Source organism: Vulpes vulpes, chromosome 1, assembly GCF_048418805.1.
Source record: "Vulpes vulpes isolate BD-2025 chromosome 1, VulVul3, whole genome shotgun sequence".
In the NCBI taxonomy this organism is placed as follows: Eukaryota; Metazoa; Chordata; class Mammalia; order Carnivora; family Canidae; genus Vulpes; species Vulpes vulpes.
The window spans coordinates 123,093,901-123,114,726 of NC_132780.1; the positions used below are offsets into that span (position 1 = coordinate 123,093,901).

At 45.2% G+C, this 20,826-nt stretch overlaps 2 protein-coding genes across 5 annotated transcripts in view; one reads left to right on the top strand and one right to left on the bottom strand.

Moving 5' to 3' along the window:
- The window catches only part of PARP9 (poly(ADP-ribose) polymerase family member 9), a 33,775-nt gene extending 21,033 nt beyond the window's left edge, over positions 1–12,742 (bottom strand). Inside the window, exons 1-5 of one of the 4 annotated variants that reach the window (XM_025990173.2) lie at positions 12,587–12,742; positions 7,421–7,532; positions 6,594–6,627; positions 3,642–4,489; positions 768–995 (exon numbers count right to left, since the gene is read on the bottom strand). In XM_025990173.2, the coding sequence (XP_025845958.2) occupies positions 768–995; positions 3,642–4,489; positions 6,594–6,627; positions 7,421–7,444 (1,134 nt within the window). In that variant the 5' untranslated portion in view covers positions 7,445–7,532; positions 12,587–12,742. Of the gene's footprint in view, positions 1–767; positions 996–3,641; positions 4,490–6,593; positions 6,628–7,420; positions 7,533–12,260 lie in introns of all 4 variants that reach the window. The other 3 variants (XM_072724899.1, XM_025990172.2, XM_025990174.2) reach the window with 3 other exon arrangements.
- On the top strand, positions 12,709–20,227 carry DTX3L (deltex E3 ubiquitin ligase 3L). The gene is made up of 5 exons (XM_025990176.2): positions 12,709–12,903; positions 14,319–14,530; positions 16,418–17,962; positions 18,452–18,669; positions 19,749–20,227. The coding sequence occupies exons 1-5, from the start codon at positions 12,726–12,728 to the stop codon at positions 19,816–19,818; spliced, it is 2,223 nt and encodes a 740-aa protein (XP_025845961.2). The 5' UTR covers positions 12,709–12,725; the 3' UTR covers positions 19,819–20,227.
- The last annotated feature ends 599 nt before the right edge of the window (positions 20,228–20,826 follow it).

The following is a 20,826-nucleotide window of genomic DNA, read 5'->3' on the forward strand; positions in this document are numbered from 1 at the left end:
AGAGAAGGGGACTGTCTCCCTCTCTCCACATTTGAGTGGGTCCCCCCTACTCTTTCATGTGTGGCAAAGTTAGCCGGAAAGCCAATCTCTACCACAAGCATAGGTAGGAAGACACCCCAGGTAATAGATTTACCTGGAGCAACACTGGAAAGGGAATCCCAGGACCTCCTGGCATTTAACTGATGGAGGGAAATAGGGAGAGGTGAAATTCCAGGTCTGCTTAGGGAAAGGCCAACAGGGTCACAGAAGGGCGAGGTGAACAGGTGTGCAAGCTGAGGTAGCCCCCCCCCCTTTCCAGGTCTATTTACAATATGCCGGCTTAATTTTTTTTTTGAATTTTTATTATTTTTTAAAGATTCTATTTATTTATTCATGAGAGACACAGAGAGAGAGAGAGAGAGAGAGAGAGAGAGAGAGAGAGAGAGAGGCAGAGACATGGGCGGAGGGAGAAGCAGGCTCCATGCAGGAAGCCTGATATGGGCTCGATCCCAGGACCCCGGGATCAAGACCTGAGCCAAAGGCCCATGCTCAACTACTGAGTCACCTGGGTGCCCCTAGCTTACAATTTAGACATGAGTTAGGTAATATTGTAAGCTAACTTTCTTAAGATAACTTGGGACAACAACACTTTCTCTGCTTTTCAGAGTGATAAAAAATGAGGACTAACCCACTTACCAACCTTTAATAAATGTAATGACATGACGGGAACTCAGCAAAGACTACGCAGACAGTGGAACTACGTAAAGATACACTTATTTTGAACTTACCTTAGACTTTTTGAAACATCTGGAGTCCCACAACACATGGTATACACATTGACAGGACAATTTAAATCCTTTTGTGACCAGTACCAACTGAGAACCTTGATGTATCTTGGTAATTTTTTTATTAAATTCCAGTTCTAGTTCATCTCCTGCTTGTTGTAGAATTGATTTCGACACAGGTCCTAATCTGAGACCATATAGCGGATCTACAGAATTAACAATTACATCCGTCTGAAAAGGAAAAAAAAGCAAAAAGCAAAAACCAGATAGGATTCATTGTTAAATCACTTTTTCTTAAATCTTTATTTTGCTGAGGAGCTTTGAAAACTACTTTTGAGGATCCTAAATTCACAAAACATCATTTGTTTGTTTTGCACAAAATCTCATCTAACAGGAGATAGAAACTCATAATCCAAGGAGGGACCATTTAATTGCCATGAGTCCATTTGGCCTATTCAGAAATTAGGTAAAGTGTGTGGATGATACAATTCTGACTGCAAACGACCGTGAGCCCCTTGCTGCCTTATACCCCCTCCCCCCCCAGTCCAACATTCTGAGCATTCCCTGGGATTTAACCTTTACCAATACATGGTTTCATTTCCTGCCCCACTGCCATCACTTTTGGCTATTTCTGTGTGAATTTTCTGTTTTGTTTTAAAGAGAGTGCAAATAAAATTTCTTGAGAAATTTCTACCTCCTAATTATTTTTATTTTATTTTATTTTTATTTTTGATTTAACAAAGCAGTACATGATTAAAGAAAGTACAAATGAGACACATAAAAAAAAGTCTTCAGTGGAAATAGGCCTCCCTCCCTCCTGGGTCCCTTGGATGCCCCACGCCCCCACCTGTCCTACAGGCAACCACTTTTACCAGTTCTTCATCTGTCCTTTCAGAAATGGACTGCATACACACGGGCTGTGTTTTCATTAATATTAGCTCCTCATTAGCTCTCAGCACTGTGCTACAGGGGACGGTATCCTTCCACCACCACCACCCCCACCCTGCTCAAACCCCTATAAATCATCCTGATGGCTTCGGCTCCCTTTGCAGGCAACCCAGGTACTTCTTAATTTTTTTTTTAAGATTTTATTTATTTATTCATGAGAGCCACACAGAGAGAGGCAGAGACATAGGCAGAGGGAAAAGCAGGCTCCCTATGGCGAGCCCAGTGTAGGACTCAATCCCAGGAGCCCGGGATCATGTCCTGAGCCAGAGGCAGACACTCAACCACTGAGCCACCCAGATGCCCCAATCCAGGCACCAGGCACTGCTAATAGATGTTAATGAATACTTCACTTTGAAAGCGCAATCAGAATTTCCAATTTGGGAGCATTGGCACCCTTTAAACATTTTAAAGTTCTTAATGTTGCTGGCCATAAATAAATATAATAAAGGTTTAGTTAAAGAGTAAGTTATTCAACTAGTATGTTTCTACTTTAATTTTAAAGTGGCATATTAATAATGATTTAGTGAATCAACGTTTCATCGTGTGGGGTCCCCTAGTCTTCTTTCCTAATTGTCTTGTAGAAAATAAGTGGTATTTTTTCACTTATAACTAAGTCTATTTGATTGTGGCCATAGGAGAAAATTAAGTGTGATATCACTGATCTAGGAATAAAAAGAATATATAACCTTATATGTTTTCTCATCCTCTGTTGCAGCCCTTCTTCCCACTGCCCCCTTCACTTTTTCATCAATAATTTGCGGAACACCTAGATGCGTGGCTAGACTGGGCCCCAGGGCTACAAAGATGAACAAGACATGATCTCCATCCTTAAGGTGCCTCTGCTGAGCAGGGGAGCTGCATCAACCCTGATTCCCTCTCAGCCTTGCCAGGGCCCTGGTCTTTGTGCCCAAGAAGCAGTGGATAAATGCCAAGTTATCGTTTGTATTCTCTACAACCCCTGACAGAGCAGTATATTAAGCACACAACTTACAGCTCCATCTAGATCCCCTGACTGGTCCAGTCTGTGATTTTCAGGCTGTCACCACTTTTGTGTGTCTCCGATTGAGTCCTTCTAAAGCCCACCCAGGCCGCGACTCCTGCCAGTTCATACCCATCATAACTTGAGATCAGATTCAAAACTCTTATCTTCTGAACTAATCTTTCTCGGTCCACTGCACCACCCTCTTGTCACAAATGTACATACTCTTAGATATTGTGAATTCATTTTGTATTAAGACTTTTTTGTGGGCAGCCCGGGTAGCTCAGTGGCTTAGCGCCTCCTTCAGCCCAGGGCATGATCCTGGAGATCTGGGATCGAGTCCTACATCAGGCTCCCTGCATGGAGCCTCCTTCTCCCTCTGCCTGTGTCTCTGCCTCTCTCTCTCTCTCTCTCGAATAAATAAATAAAATTTTTTAAAAAGACTTTTTTGTTGTTGTTGACTATTGATAGGTTGCTTTAGAAACGTTCAGATGGGTTGTTTCCCCAATGAGATTTTTCAAATGGAGAATTTCTTCTTATATATAAAGAGTATCATAGATGTTAAGTTCCTTGGAATCAAAGATTGTCCTACTCCTCATAGTGCCTAAGAATAAATGTCAATAATAATCATAAATAGTTATCACGTGCCGAGCTCTATTCTAAGTATTTTATGTGTATTGATTCCAGCTCTTTGATATAAGTGCTACAATTATTCTCATTTTACAGATGAGGAGACCAAGGTCCAAAAGATAACTCGATTCAGATCACCCAGTTAGCACACGACAAAGCTAGCATTCGAATCCAGATGGTCTGTCTCCGAAGTCCATACTCTTGGCTCTAACAAGATGCTTTCTAAGTAGCATCTGAAATGGTACACATTTAAAAAATATTTGGTAGGTAGTAAGCAGTTCAGGGATCTCCTTTGGCAGTATGAGAGAACAAAGACTCACCTCCTGCAATTCAATGTAGCCCTGGACAATCTGGAGAGTCACATTATTCACAGTTAGCATCTCAAAAGGAGAGGTGGCTTCTTGACTCATCCAGGATCCCAGTTTGTTCAGCCTTAGGGTTCCTTCCAAAGCATTTTTAAAGGCAACAACAGTAGGGTGCTCATTGCTTACCAGGTGAATTTCTTTCAAATTATTGTCCAGTTGCTTCCCTTGGTAATACAAATAGATAGTTTTCACAATGGTCTGTGTGCACAAGTCCAGAGGAAACTGGAAAATCCCAGAGCTCAGGGCTGGAATTGCTAGTGTCTTAATGTACGGATAGGTAAAGGTGGCACAATCCAGAATATTTACAATGGCCTCCTGCAGCTTACAGATACATGCATCACAATCTGTCGCTGTCCACTGAGGCCCAACTGCATGAATAATGAATCTGCAGGGAAGTCTCCCTGCATTTGTGATAGCTATCTTACCAGTTGGTATTTTCCCAAATTGGGAAATTAATCTTCTGCTCTCCTCTTGGATTTCAGGGCCGCCAGCATTCACCAGGGCCCGGGCCAGCCCTCCTGCATGAATAAGGTCTCCATTGGCTGCATTCACCACAACATCAACAGCGTGCCTGGTGAGGTCATCCCACCAAACAGACAGCTCCAGCCCAGGAATGAGCATTTCTCTGAAGACTTGCTGAGGTCCACTGTTACCTTCCGGGGATGGCAAGACCAGGGTACAGACACAATCAAATTTATTCTGAAGGACTTCACACAGCTGACTCTCATTATTTTTTAAAATTGTGAAATGACTGTGATCAATGGGAGTTTGCCAACTGTGGCCTTCTTCAAGAGCGGCAGTCTCTGTAAAAGGAGAGAAGATTAAAAAAGAAAGAAAGAAAGAAATGAGCAAAGGGTTCCTTTGAAAAGGATGTAATTCCACTTCACATCAGGAGACTGAGTTTCCCATGTGCAAAAAGTGAGATGAGCTTCCTCTCATCCCCTTCTGATGCTCTTTCTCAACCAGACACGTAATTAGACTAAGGATATACAAGAGTTTTTTGTGGTAGGTCACCTGTGAAGTGCCTAATTTTGTGCCTGGCACACAGTGAGCACTCAATAAATGGTAGCTGCTATGTTACAGAGATGGTGGTGAGAAAACTATGTGTATGGGGACTCTTGAGATTTTAAAAATTTGCGTAAAAATGATGACTCTGAGAGCATCCATGCTTAAGGCCCATGCATTGGAAATGACGGAATTATGAGTCAAACATGTATGGAGGCTTTCTTTTATTCATAACTTGTTTGCTTTGGTCAGTGTCTCAGTTTGGGGTTCTTTTAAAAGCAGACTCTGAGGTGACGATTTGAATGCAAGTTTACTTGGGAGGTGATTCTAGAAAACACCAGGGGTGGGTGCCAATGACCAGGGTGGAGTGGGAAAGTAAGACAGGACTAGGAAGGAAAGGAGTGTCTTATGGAGCAAAGGAAGCTGAACTCCACTAGGGGGCAGTGCAGCTCACGTGTCTCACAGTTACACCACCAGTGGAGGGGGAAAATTATCCCAGTGCCTTGAGTCACTGGTTGAGGATGCTCCTGTCGGGGGCCGGGTCCAGCACGTGTGTGGAGCACTGATAGTGCCACAGTAAAAAATCCTTCATCATACTCTAGTTTCATGGCACAATTCTGGTGGAATTAAAACCAGCTGAAGGTTATATTTATTGTAGGTGGCAGACAAAAAGAGGTGCTGCTCAGACCCCACCACGCTCCACCCCATGCTCAATGCAGTTATGAAGGGGCAATTTGGCTAGGCAACAGCTTCTAGCTGCTAGCCAATCAGGGTCCATTTCAGCTTTCCAGCCAAGGTCCACACTATCCTCAGGGTGGCACCCATCAATGGCTGAGCAAGGCCATTTATGCACAATGTGGGGTTCCTGCGATGGGCAGAGCTTTGTCAGGTGTTCATCATCATCTGATGGCTCCACCACCCAATCTGGTTTCTCTTTTCCTTTCACTATGATCCCCGTGTACCTCTAACTCCAAGTCAGTTTCTGCTTCCTGGAGAACCCCACCTGTGACACTGTATTTCCTGGAACCTAAGGCATCATTATTATATGCCACTGAGAGAGGGGAAATGATGCCAATTAAACCATGACACTTTAGTGACTGATAGGGAGTAGCCCTATTTCAGGGATGGGAAAAAATATGGGTCCTAAGATAGATAAAATGGGGTAATTAATTACATTTTACTTCAACTTCCATTTCTGATCTGAGCCACTTAGAAAGATCTCTGGTGGCCGTAAAGACCTAAAAGAAGCAGCACATGGGTGCCTGGGTGGCTTAGTCTGTTATGAATCTGCCTTCGGCTCAGGTCATGATCTCAGGGTCCTGGGATGGAACCCACATAGGATTCCCTGCTCAATGGGGGGCCTGCCTCATCCTCTCCCTCTGCCTGACGCTCCCCACCTTGTGTTCTCTCTCTCTGTCCTTTCCTCTGTCAAATAAATAAATAAAAACTTAAAAAAATAAACATTTAAAATTAAAAAAATAAAAGAAGCAGCACATGAATAGACAAAACCAGCTGGCCTGTGCTTTGGTTGAAAATCGCAAGTTGGCCACTCCTATGATCAGGCAGGTTCCATTTGGCTCATACGACCCTTGTTAAACAAAGGGACAATCAGTAGGTCACTTGGCCAATATCATCAGCTCTAGGGCCAAGGTTGGAAGATTCTCACATCTTGTGGGCAAAGGCAAGGATCAATGGGAGGGCTAAGAGAACATGTCCCTTGGTGTCACACTGCCCCTGAAGCAGTCTCCCTGGCGAAGCATGTGCTGGGTGGCCACAATGTCCTGCGATCACACACCTGAGCACCTGGGGAGGGGGGGAGACATTTTGCTTCTACATTCCCCTTTCTCCACAGTGGAAAGATCTGAGCAGAGATCCTCTGAAACAAAAGTGAGGTGATCCTACCTGATTTCTCATTGGAAGCTGCTGCTCTGGAACCCTGCAATAAATAAAAGTGGTCTTAAAAAAAACTGCAACTCAACAGACTGGAGCCTACTGATGACAAACACAGCCTAATAAACACAAAGCAACAAAAACCCCGCAAAAAACTATGAGGTTTGAAGGGGAAGGGGAACACGTGTTTGTTTGTTTAATCTTTGTACCTGACATACTTGAAATACTACACGTCCCAGCAAACCCTGACCTGGAGGCCAGTGCACTTCTAATTTGGGATGAGGTGAAGAAGGGAACATTTACACTTGCTTTTCAAGGCCCAAAGGTCAGAGACCAAAATGATCCCCAACTCCCTCAAATCTCCAAAGGCTTGTGGGGTTTCTCCAGACAGAACAGGACACATGGGAACACGAACCTCATCAGTTATGCCTCCCCATCCACCAGTAAGGACCTACTTTCAATTGCTTATCTCATGACACAAGCCCAAACATGGAATATTCAGTTTAAACAAATGAGGTGCCTTTTTCTCTGCTTCCTCCTCCATCCTCCTCCCCTCATCCTGTGAAGGCAGATTGTGGAATGAGTAGATAGAATCAAAATGACACTGAGGTGACATTAAAAAAAAAAAACAACAAAATCACCCATCCTCATGTTGGCTCTGTTGCTTACATTAGCAAATTCTTGATTCCCCATCCTGCACGTGGTGCAAGATGAAAGCTTTCCCTGGGCTATTAAACCCAAAGAAGAATTCCAAGTAAAACTAAAGACCTCAGGTTTCTAGCTGTTATAGGAAGAACTCTTCGTGTGCTGATCAAGGTTCATCATTTATATGCACTTACGTTTTTTACCTGGGAAAAGTCCATCCTCCAGGCCCCTGGAGTCTTCAAAGGTTTGTACTCTATTTTGCGTTTCCAGATATAAGCTGTTATGCCCAGATCTGGTTGCCCGCTTCTAGGAATGAAGAGAAAGGGTGCAGTAAGCACTGACTAGTGTCTTAGGGAATTTGGTAAGAATACAATGAACGAAGAGTAAACATGATTTCTGACCTTAAATCGTTTTTGTGGGTTTTTTTTTTTTTAAGATTTATTTATTTATTTATCCACGAGAGACAGAGAGAGGCAGAGACATAGCAGAGGTAGAAGCAGGCTCCTTGGGGAGCCCGATGTGGGACTCGATCCCGAAACCCCAGGATCACACCCTGAGCCAAAGGCAGACGCTCAACCACTGAGCCACCCAGGTGCCACTCTTGAGTCGTTTATAATTTCGTTGGTGAAGATGCACACATTGCTTTTGCTGCTATTGTTGCCGTTCACCTTCCGTCCTTACAGAGAGGTTCTAGTTGAAACTGTAAGGACAGTTCAGAGAAGGAAACCGTAAGGACAGGTCAGAGAACTACTTCCCTGAACTACAGCAGGGAAAGCTTTGTGGAGGAGGTGAGGGCAGACCCAGGCCTTGGCAGACCGAGTGAGCTTTGGCATTATCTAGAAGAGGAGGATGATACCAAGAGGTACTGAGCACAGCATTCAAAAAAAAAAAAAAAAAAAAGAGGGAAAACAGGCCTTAAGAGTGAGTGAAGTCCCTGGAGGATATTTGAAGAAAGAGGGAACTTTGCTCGTGCCAGTGGAAGGTGTGTGTCACCGAGTTTGTGATAAATATCCTTGATCAAATTAGAAAGGAGAATATCTGGAGAAAAATCAGAAACTCCGTGAAAACATATCTTAAGATTATCCATCTAACAGGGAGGAATTAAAGATTGAATTTTTAGGAGAATGCTGATGAAAATGCTTAAACACACAGTTACCTTCCTTTGTTGCCCACACAGCTGCCTTGAGCCCTCTGAGATGGTTTCTAATGCCTTTGCTGTAGAAAACTTCTGGGGGGCGCCTGGGGGGCTCAGTCAGTTAGGCGGCTACCTTGGGCTCAGGTCATGACCTCCAGGTCCTGGGAGCCCCACATAAGCCTCCCTGCTTAGCGGGGAGTCTGCTTCTCCTTCTCCCTCTGCTCCTCCCCCTTGCTCGTTCTCTCTCTCTCAAATAAATAAATCTTTATTTTTTATTTTTTTAGATTTTATTTATTTATTCACAAGAGAGAGAGACAGAAAAGCACAGACACAGGCAAAGGGAGAAGCAGCCTCCCCATAAGGAGCCTGATGTGGGACTCGATCCCAGACCCTGGGATCACACCCTGAGCCGAAGGCAGAGGCTCAACCGCTGAGCCACCCAGGCATCCCAAATAAATAAATCTTTAAAAGGAAAAAGAAAAGAGAGGAAAAAAAAAAAAAAAGCTTTGCTCTATCTACAGCAGCAGAGCATTCATATTCTTACAGGTCAGGAAAAGCAGCAAGTCCAACAGAACCCTAAGATGCAAGGACGGATACATTTTTGCCACCAGAGGGCACTCCTGTTTTCACAAAGGAAGGATGACTTTGGTGTCGCCTTCACTGGGGGCTTCCGGGGCTTTGCTTCAGAGGTTATGGCATTTGTTTTTTCCTTCAGACCTAGGGATGTTCCTTGAAGACCTAAGGATAGACTTGGCCGTGGGGGCGGCATTCATTTAACCCCAAAGAAATAAGAAAGAAAGAGCATGTTGCCCCATTCAGTCTCTTTCCATTTTTTCTTTTTTTTTTTTGGGGGGGGGGGAGCGGGGGAGAAAGCAAGCATAGGCATAGGAAGAGAAAGGGGCATAGGAAGAGGGAGAGAGAGAATCTTAAGCAGGGGCCATGCTCAGCTGGGGGCCCCACCTGGGTCTCCAGCTCCTGAGATTATGACCCTGAGGTCATGACCTGAGCCCAAATCAGGAGTTGGACACTTAACCTGACTGAGCCACCCAGGCACCCCAGTCTCTTTTGCGTTAAAAACAACAGAAATAAGAACAAACACCTTCCCAATTTTCCATCACCGGTTCTGATTCTTTCTGTCCGTGGGTAGCATGAAGGATTGACTCTCCTCACACTCAGCACACTGTGGTCTGGCCCCTTGTCTCACCCCACTCCTCCATGGGGTTAATCCCAGCAGTCTATCTTCTGTCCTAATCTTTACTTGACTGCTTTCTACAACATTTCCTTCTTTGATTCCTTTGATTCCTGCCTTCTTGGCTTCTACTATGCCCCTCCCGTGGGTTCTCACCTCGCCTTTAACCTTTTCCCTGGATTCACCTCCATGGTTTACTCCTTAATTGATTGCCCCAGGACTCTGTCTGAAAAGTACTTCTCTGCTTATTTTGGCTCACCCTCCGAGGGTGATCTCATCCATCCTCAAAGCTCCAGCTCACCAGCTGCAAATATGATTCCCAAACTATCCCTAGGCTATACTTCTCCTGATCCCCAAGTTTCTTTTTTTTTTTTTTTAAATATTTTATTTATATATTCATGAGAGACACACAGAGAGAGAGAGGCAGAGACATAGGCAGGGAGAAGCAGGCTCCATGCAGGGAGCCCAACGTGGGACTCCATCCCGGGTCTCCAGGATCACACCCCGGGCTGAAGACGGTGCTAAACCGCTGAGCCACCCAGGGATCCCCTGATCCCCAATTTTCAACTCCATCTGGATGTCCCACAGTCCCCTTGCACATAGACTCTGCAAAACTGGACCCATAATCTATCTCCACTCCCTAACTCTCTACTCTCACCAACTCCTCCAAAATCCACACTTTATCTCCTGGATGCCACAGTTTAGTAAACCGATAGACCAGTTACCCACTCAAGTCAGAAATCTAGAATCTTCTCCCTTGTGCCATATCCAACCCACATCACTGGGTCCTGACCAACTAAATCACTTTCTTTTTTCTGTTCTTTTTTTTTAGTAGCTCCATGCCCAGTGTGGAACCCAATGCAGGACTTGAACTCATGACCCTGAGATCAAGGCCTGAGCTGAGGGGTACCTGGGTGGCTCAGTTAGCTAAGCATATGACCCTTGGTTTTGGCTAAGGTCATGATCTCAGGGTTGTGAGATCAAGCCCTGCATTGGGCTCTATGGGCAGTGCAGAGTCTACTTGAGATTCTCTCTCTCTCCCTCTGCCCCTCCCTGCTTACTCTCTCTCAAATAAATAAATAAAATCTTTTAAAAAAAATTTTTAAGGGACGCCTGGGTGGCTCAGCAGTTGAGCATCTGCCTTTGGCTCAGGGAGTGATCCTGGAGTCCCAGGATCAAGTCCCACATTGGGCTTCCTGAAGGGAGCCTGCTTCTCCCTCTGCCTGTGTCTCTGCCTCTCTCTCTGTGTCTCATGAATAAATAAAGAAATAAAGTATTTTTTAAAAAATTTTTAAAAGGGGTGCCTGGGTGGCTCAGTTGGTTAAGCATCTGCTTTCAGCTCATGTCATGATCTCAAAGTCCTGGAATCGAGCCCTGCATCGGGCTCTCTGCTCAGTGGGGAATCTGCTACTCCCTCTTCCTTCTCCCTCTGTGCTCTCTCTCACATACGCACTCTCTCTAACAAATTAATTAAATTAAAAATTAAAAAAAAAAGACCTGAGCTAAGACCAAGAGTTGAACACTTAACTGACTGAGCACCCCTAAATCACTTTCAAATATGCCCCTACCCTCCTTTCCTACTGACACCATTTCGTTTCAGAGCTTCAGAGCCTCTTGCCTTGAGGCAATATATTCTTCTAAAGGATTGAAATATATTCAATTTTACATTTTACTGTTTGAATACGTATAATATTTACTGGTTCAAATTTAAAAGAATGTGAAAGGCTCCCTCCTACCCACCTCACCACTTTTCCTTCCCAGAAGTAATCAGTGTCAATAGCTCCTCCTGCATCCTTCCGGAGGCATTTTTTCCACACAGTAGCATCGTCTACACACTCTTCTGCATCTCACCCTTTTCATGTCATGTATCCTAGAGATCTTTCTGGGTTTGCACATCAAGAGCTTATTCATTCTTTTTACTGCTCTTTGCATTCCATTATATAGATGACCGATAAGCTATTAAACTTCTAGGTCTCCCTACTTAGGGACATTTAAGGAGTTTCCGATCTTCTGCTGTTGTAATAAAAAGGGGGTGCAGAACAACTTTGTGCACAGGCCACTTCCCGCAGATGTTAACTGATCAATGGGCATATCCTTTCTAAACTGTGGCTTCTAAAACACTTGAAATTGCACCTATAGGGAACCCTGGGTGGCACAGCGGTTTAGCGCCTGCCTTTGGCCCAGGGCGTGATCCTGGAGACCCGGGATCGAATCCCACGTCAGGCTCCTTGCATGGGGCCTGCTTCTCTCTCTGCCCGTGTCTCTGCCTCTCTCTCTCTCTCTCTCTCTGTGACTATCATAAATAAAAATTAAAAAAATAAAATAAATTGCACTTATACCTCCCACTCTATCTATATTGGTCAGCACTGGTCTAGACCCTTCCCCTGTCCCATCTCATCTTCTCCAAGGCGGCTCCCAATGCGCTTCGGGTCTCAGGGGTTCTGGTGCCTCAGATGCTCCCCATCTCTCACTCTTTTTAAGATTCTGCTTCAGGGACGCCTGGATGGCTCAGGATGTGACCCCAGGGTCCTGGGATCAAGTCCCACATCGGGCCACCCGCAGGGGGCCTGCTTCTCCCTCTGCCTGTGCCTCTGCCTCTCTCTCTGGGTCTCTCATAAGTAAGTAAGTAAGTAAGTAAGTAAGTAAGTAAGTAAGTAAGTAAATAAATAAATAAAACCTAAAAAAAAAAAAGTTTCTGCTTCAAACTTACTCTTGGAGGCCTTAAGAGACTTTGCTTCCTTATTCACTCAAGTCCGCCTGCCCTCACCAGCAGGGCCTCTGCGCTCATCTTCGCCCCCTGGCACCCGGGTGGGAGCCCCGAGCCCCATCACGGCTGCGGGGCCGGAGGGAGCTACCTGGCGCCCCGTCCTAACGCAGGTGAACGGATTCAATGTCAGGAGACGCGCAGGTAGGTTCTCCCCGGGAGTTCGAGGTAGTCCCGGCCGCTGCAGGTGACAGTAACAAGGCACAAGCAGAGGAGCTCGGGGGCCTCACCTGCGGGCGGTCCCCCCACCTGCGGACCCCGAGCCGACCTACCTGCTCGCCGGGAAGGGCGCCCGAGGGAGGAGGAGGCGGGGGAGGGGGCGGAGGGGGGGAGGGAGCGCCCGTGCAGGGCTCGGGGAGGGACTTCGGGGAAGCGAAACTGAAACCCTGCGGCGGGCGCCGGTCCCGAGCCATGGCCCTCCGCCCGCCGTCCCCGCTGCTCGTGCGGGTGCCCCAGGCCGGCCCGGGAACGCGCTGGAAGCTGGGGGTCTACTTCCAGAGCCGGAGCTCGGGCGGCGGCGAGTGCAGCGTGCAGCCCGCGCACCCCGGGGACCAGGCCACCTTCCAGGTGAAGTTCTTGGAAAGGGCAGGTGAGCGGCGGGTGCAGAGCGGGTGCAGAGCGGCCGGGCCCGCGGGGTCCCCCCACCCCCCCCCCCCAGCTCCGCTGACCTACACAGGATGGCACCCGCTGCTGGGGACCCGAACCGGGGCCCCCGCTGCCTCCAGAGGGAGGCCGGAGCCCAGGAGGCCCAGCCAGGGGATGCTTTCCAGCATCTTCACCCCCACTCAGAGTTCTCAGCTCTGGGAAGAGCACCTTTCCCTCCTCTAGACACCTCTAAACTCCTGTCATTTAGGTATTCCACTTTATTTCTTTTTAATTTATTAATGGGGCGGGGGGGCGGTGGGCAGAGGCCCAGGCAGAGGGAGAAGCAGGCTCCATGCAGGGAGCCCTATGTGGGACTTGACCCCCGTCTCCAGGATCAGGCCCTGGGCTGAAGGCAGGCGCTAAACCGCTGAGCATCCCCCCGCCCCCCCCCCCCCCAGGGGTGCCCTAGGTATTCCAATTTATTTCTTTTTTATTTACTGAGACAACACACAGAGAGAGACAGAGAGAGAGAGAGAGGCAGAGACCCAGGCAGAGGGAGAAGCAGGCTCCACGCAGGGAGCCCGATGTGGGACTCGATCCCAGGTCTCCAGGATCACGCCCTGGGCTAAAGGCAGGTGCTAAACCGCAGTGCCACCGGGGCTGCCCTAGGTATTCCACTTTCATATTTTAATTATTCCGTTGATTTGTTTTCCAAGAATTACAAATAGTCATATATGCTCACTGTAGAAGAGAGAGAGGAAAGAATAAAGAAAACCACCCTGGAGCGGATCTGGTGCATTTCTTTGCAGCCTTTTTTTCCCTACGAATGTCAGGCCATCGACCTACATTTGCGAAATTCTGAGGCTGTATCTTTGATTCCTGCTCTTTTCGTTTGACTTTATAGAATGAGTATTATTCCATATCATTGAAATGGGAAACTGGAGAGAGTTTCGGAAGCCTGACTTTTAAAGAATGGACTTAATACCCTTATCATGAGCTTTTCATTTCTATAGTAACATGTAAGCTGCAGGTGCCCAGTGGCTCAGTCGGTTAAGTGTGTCTGCCTTCCTCAGGTTGTGATCTCAGGGTCCTGGGACCCAGAGCCCCAAGTCTGCTCCCAGCTCAGCAGGGAGTCTGCTTCTCCCTCCCTGCCCCCCCCCCCATGCGGGGCGCACATGCGTGCATTCTCTCTTTCTCCCTCTCTCTCTCTCTCAAATAAATAAATAAAATCTTTAAAAACAAACAAAAACGTAACCTGCCCACTTTGGAGTTTGACAGTGTCCTGTCACCAACCCACCATTCCAGGATGCAGGGAGTGGCCTTCTAGGGAAGCTGTTGGGACAGGGTACAGATGCATGAATAAGAGGTTTATTTGAGTCTTACCCATGTGTATGTGTGTGTATAATGTCTCCATTGAAGCTAAAGAGAGAGTCTTGAAGAAAGAAAAACATCAAATTCTCGTTGACAACAAACTTATGACTATTTTTCTGGAGCCCACTGAGAATCCAGTAGAGAAGAATGCAAGACCCAGAATGTCTTCGCTGACACAGTCACAGGAAGAGGTGAGGTCTGATGAGAAGCATCCAGAGGGAGAAGGTATTCCTAATGCTATGGATTCCTGTCTCCAAAAGGTAAGGATTAAAAGAGGGGGCGGACGGATAGGTCCCTGTACCTTCCTTTCCTTGTTGATCCAACCACCACTTGCTGAGGACTTACTAGGAGGCAGGTACTCTTTTAGGCATTGGGACACAGAAGTGAACATAATAGACAAGATCCCTCTGGGTGGGGGGGGGGGTACATAGAAAGACAATAAGCAAGTAAACAAAATAAATGAAACCCTTTCAGGCAGTGAGTGATATGTACTAAGAAGATAATATGATAGGGTGTTGCCTTAGAGGGTGACAGAGCCAAAGTGAGGAAGGGGAAAGAGGTGGTGCTGCTTCTGACCAGAAGTCAGAAGCAACTTCTCTGAGGAGGAGACATTTGGCCTGAGACAATATCAACTGCTTATTGTGTGCCAGGCACTGTCACAGGAGCTGGGAATACAGCCAGGAGCATAGACCATGCTCTCAGAGACCTTACATTGTAGTGAGGGAAACAGATAATGATAGGAAAAAAAAAATGTAATAAAATATATACATAATATATATATAAAATATATATATAAATATATACATAAAATTAAAAAAATATATATATATATATAAAATGTCTGCCAGAGGTGCTAGGAAGAAGAATAAGATAGGACAGATGACAGATAATGACAGGCCATTATTTTAAATAAGATATCAGGGAAAACCTCTCACATGAGGTAATGTCTGGGTAGAGACATGAATGAAGTAAGGGAGCTACTAGCTAAGTGAAGTAAGAATGTTCGAGGCCGGGGGAAGGGCAGGTACAAAGGCCCTGAGACAGGAGCTTCTATCCTGAGCCCCAGGATGGGCTCTAACCCCCAGTGTGGCTAGCAGGCAGTGGGCAAGGGAGAGAGTGAAAGGAGAGGAACTCGAAGAGGTAACCGAAAGTCAGATCCCTGGGGGATGAAGGTAGAAACTTTGGATTTTAACTTCAGTCTTAGGGGATTCACCCTGATGGCTTTGAGCCAGGGGAGCGGGCTGATCTGGTTTACGTTTCTAAAGGCTCGCTTTGGCTGCTGTGTGGAGGGCCGAGTGTAGGAAGGGGCCAGAGTGGAAGCAGAAGGTGAAGGGTTGCAGCAGGCCAGGAGTGAGATGACAACGGCTTGGACTTTTGGGTGGCCCTGATGAAGGTGTGAGAAATGGCGAGATTTGGGCAACACCTGAAGGATGATCTGGACCAAGGATGTTACGTGCAGAGGAAGTAGCAGGTGCAAAATCCTTGAGGGGAACAGAACAGAGAAACCTTGTTTTTGTATTACATTCAATTTGCATGTCCTTTTCTCAGCTTCAGCTGGTGTTTTTGTCCTATATTTGAGCTTCTCAAGGACGGAATTTAGAGGGCCCAGCAATACCCCATGTGGTTAGGTACTCAGTTTAAGAAAAAAAAAATGGAGGAGAATTGGAGAAGAGAAAACACAGTGAATAGGGAAAAACATCCTCTTCAGATTTATGGCTCCTTTCCAAGCTCACAGACTCTTGTGAGAACCACAGCAACTTGCCCAGAAAGCGGAAGTGCCTTCCCTCCCCCCCCACTCCCCAGTAGTGGAGATAGCAGAGGGCTCTAGAAGCCCAGCTTTTTGTCCACATCACTTTTTGAACATGCTCGTACCCAGGCTCTACATTTACAGTGGACTCTCTGGAGATGTCCCTGGGCCTTGGCTTGTTGGTTTGTTTCCTTTCCTTTTGTTTTGTTTTAATTCCCCCAAGTGATTCTAATGTGCAGACAGAGCTGAGAACCTCTGGGTGCAGCCTGCTACATCCTCTGCAGAAAGGATTTGAAAGAAGTCACCTTCTGGTGGTTTCTCTGGTCTTTAGGCGTTGTCCTGACAGGAGAGTGTAGGGCTGACATCTGAGAGATTTTATTTATTCCTTTTAAATTTTCAGATCTTTCTTTGTGTCATGGCTGACCTGAATTGTAACCTGTTCTCTAAGGAGCAGAGGGAACAGATAACCACTATCTGCCCCGAGGTCAAAAAGATGGAGGGGCACGATGGAATTGAGAAGGTGTGTGGCACCTTTGGAGATATTGAAAAAATACATCACTTCTTGAAAGAGCAACTCCAAGAAAGCGGGCACAAACATGAGTCTTCCCTTTGGACAGGGGAGAGGGAGCCGCGCCCTCAGCAGCACCAGAACAGCTGTGTTTCCCCCTCCCAGCCAACAACCAGGGCAGAAGGAAAAAGCAGCCACCTTGAAATTCCCTTGCCTTTCTTTGAATACTTCCAATATATCTATCCTGATACAATAAACTCAATACAGAAAAGGTTTGGTGTAAAAATAACAGTTCAGGAGAGTTCTCTGAATACTGTCGATTTAAACTTCACCTCCAATCAATCAGGTGACCTCGAAGCTGCTAAACAGTCTTTTGTCAGTGAATTTCAGAAAACTGCAGGACTGCTGGAGCAGGAATGCGTTGCTTTTGAAGACAGTAAGCAGGCAAATGAGATCAAGCAGGAATTGAATCAACGGTTTCCAAAGCTCCTTATAAAGGAGAAAGGAAGGGAATTAACTCTCCTCGGGACACAAGATGACATTTCTTCTGCCAGATATTTTTTTACCCTAAAAGACCCTGAAAATCTTGTCATGGGACCTGTGAAAATATCGGCTCTCACATGCCTGATTAATGGGATTGAAGTTGACACCGCACGGTATAAGCTTGTAGAAGCTGAATTACTCCAGAAGGTGAAAGAGATAGAAGAAAAGTACAACACTCAATGTGAGATTTGTGGAAACATTAAGAAAATGCGCATTCTATTTGAACCGAAGGACAAGGAACTCGATCTGTCTGTCCATGCTTACGGAAGTTTCATCGAAGCCTATCAACATGTGTCAAGTCAGCTGGTAAGAGAAGTTCTTTCGCTGAAACATCTGGGCAGAGAGAGAAAGCTCTTACATGGGACCAAGTTCGCTGATGACTTCAGAACAATGCATCCAGACATACACTTTGTGCTAAATCAAGAGTCCATGACTCTGATTGGGTTGCCAAGTCACCTGGCAAAGGCCAAGCAGTATATCTGTAAAAAAGTGGAATTGTCCCTGTTGGCTGGAGATCAAGGGAATGAGGACCACGAAACACCCATGGACACTGACAGTAATGATTCAGAAATGGCTTCCCCAACACTCCAGCACTCTGTCAGTTCTGGGGGGTCAGGGGAGGACAAGGAAGAGGAAAAATGTAGCATCTGCATGGACATCATCAGGAACAAACACGTGCTCTTGAAGTGCAAGCACGCGTTCTGCACCCCTTGTATCGACAAAGCCTTGTCCTATAAGCCAGTCTGTCCCGTGTGCCAGACTTCCTATGGCATCCAGACAGGCAATCAGCCAGAGGGAACCATGACTTTCACTCTCCTAAAAGACTCACTTCCAGGTTATGAATCCTGCGGTTCCATTGTGATTAATTATAACATGAAAGGAGGCATACAAACAGTAAGTGTTTCTGAAGTACTTGGGTTTCTTTCCAGGATGCTAGAATTATCAGAGCAAAAGAGACTCTCTTGTCTCTGGATTCCTGAGGAATTATTTCCATAAATGGAAAAATACATGGAATGTATTTTCATATATATTTCTATATTCAAGGGCCTTAAATAATAATAATAATAATAATAATAATAATAATAATAATAACAACAGTAATAAAGGTAGCAATGTTTGCTGATAACTTAGGTATCTTTTGTGTCTGCTAAGGCAGAGAAAAAGTGGGTGGTGATTATGTGTTAGAATGGGGCAAGTCAGAAGATGGATAGTATCTCTGGCAAGAATTTAGGGAAAAAGAGAAATAGGAATTATTGCAAATATATGCAAACCTTCGGTATTTTTTTTTTTATTTACTCCATCTGCAAATGAGTACATCTATCTGTATAGTAAAATTCAGACTTGGGGAGTGTTTTCATGTGATATTTTTTTCTTTTCACACAGAAAGAGCACCCAAACCCAGGAAAGAAATACTCTGGAGTACAACGAACGGCATACTTGCCTAATAATGAAGAAGGAAATAAGGTTTTGAGACTGCTTTGTAGAGCCTTTGAGCAAAAGCTGATTTTCACAGTGGGAGAGTCTCGAACACTAGGAGTCTCAGATGTCATTACATGGAATGATATCCACCACAAAACGTCCCGTGTTGGAGGGCCACAAAAGTGAGAACCTTCTGAAACATAATGATTGCTAAGCGGAATTTAGAGGTTGTAAAATATGGCAGTTTGAGGACGTGGCTGTAAGGAGACTGTAGAGCAGTGGGATTGGATACAGTAAAGTATTTTTTTGAAATATAGTTGACATACAATGTTATATTAGTTTCAGTTGTACATTTGATTTGACAATTCTTCACATCGCCCAGTGCTGACTATGATAAGTGTAGTTACCGTCTGTCCTTTATTTTGCTAACTGGTAGTTGCACCTCCTAGTCCATCTTTTGCCTACCCCCCACCCCTCACCTCAAGCCCCCTTCCCCCAGCAATCACCAGTTTCTTCTCTGTATTTATGATACTGTTTCTGTGTGTGTGTGTGTGTGTGTGTGTGTGTTGTATTTTTGATTCCACATATAAGTGAAGTCCTATGGTATTTGTCTTTCTCTGATTTCACCCAACATAATAGCCTCTAGGTCTATCTATATTGTTGCGAATGGCAAGATTTCATCCTTTTTCGTGGCTGAGTAATATTTTATGTATTATTTACTTTGCCTTCTTTTAAAATCACCCTTTCTTTTACCCTCCCCTCCCGAATGGTCCACAGAGATCCTAAAATCACTTGGCCAATAGTACTCTAGGAAAAGTCTCAGTTAGTAGTGGTGGAAGTTGTATCATCAGCAATCCAGTTGTTCTTTACTTGCCCTTTATGAACCTCAAATAGAATGCCTCAGACCCTTTAGTGTTCAAAAGGGAATGCATCCTAAGCCTTTCAAAAATTTCCCAAATTTGAAAATTCTTCTGTAGAATATGGTTGCCCTCCATAAAAATATAGTGTAGTTATTAGACTTTAGGAGAGTCCCTGCTTACCGTGAGCTGAAAATAAAACATCTTGTTGTTCAAGGCCAATCCTGGGCAGACAGCTAGGCTCACTTACCAGGCAGAGCACTTACATCTGCACACTTACAAGTGATTATAAGTCATCTGTCTTCAGGATTGTTTTTGAATGTTTGCAACACTACATGTTAATCTACTGTACAGATTTTTTAAGACCATTTGTGAAGAAGTTAAGGACCTTTTTCCTTCTGCAGGTATGGCTACCCTGATCCCGATTATCTGAAACGTGTCAAACAGGAGCTGAAAGATAAAGGAATTGAGTAAGAAGACTGCAGGAAGGATGTCTTGAGCCAAGCTTTCAAAAGACACAGTTGAAGAAACATCTTTTAAAACTTTTCATCTCCAAAAAAAATTTTTTTTCCTCTCCGGACTCTTGGGTGGCACAGCGGTTGGGCGTCTGCCTTTGGCTTATGGTGTGATCCTGGGGTCTCAGAATCGAATCCCGCATTGGGCTTGCTGCATGGAGCCTGCTTCTCCCTCTGCCTGTGTCTCTGCCTCTCTCTCTCTCTCTCATGAATAAATAAAATCTTTTAAAAAAATAAAAATTTTAAAAATAAATAAAATAAAATTTTTCATATCAAGAAGTCGTGGATGTAAGAGTAAGAATCTCCTAGTCTGTCATTTCTGGAGTGTTACTTTTTATGGAAGATAAAAGCTCCAAATATCTGTGTAATTTTATATGTATTGTGCCTCATTCTTGGGTCATCTTTGGGGGAGCAGAGGGTGGACTGTCGTGGGTCTGAAATCATCTGTGTTCTTCAGTTGAAATGGTAGCTGACAAGTGATACTCTTTTTTAAAAATTTTTTAAATATATTTTATTTATTTATTCATGAGAGTCACAGAGCGAGAGGCAGAAACACAAGCAGAGGGAGAAACACAAGCAGAGGGAGAAGCAGGGAACCCAATGTGGGACTTGATCCCAAGACCCGGGGATCATGCCCTGAGCCGAAGGCACTCAACCACTGAGCCACCCAGGCGTCCCTGTCAATTGATACTCTTTTTTTATTGCCATTTCTGAGGTAGCCTTTTGTTTCTTTGTTTGCTCCTTAAGTACCCTATAAGTAAAATCCTAGTGTGGACGGGGGTGGGGAAGAAGGCTTTGATTATGGAAAATTAGAGACCCACATTCCCCACCACCACCACCCTCACCACGGCCAGAAAAGGGGCCAGAAGCAGAGACTGGGCAACCTTTGGTAATAAATGGAATAAGGCTATTTTTCACAACACAGAGCTTGATACACAGTTGGTGCTTCATAATTTTTTGCTGCCTG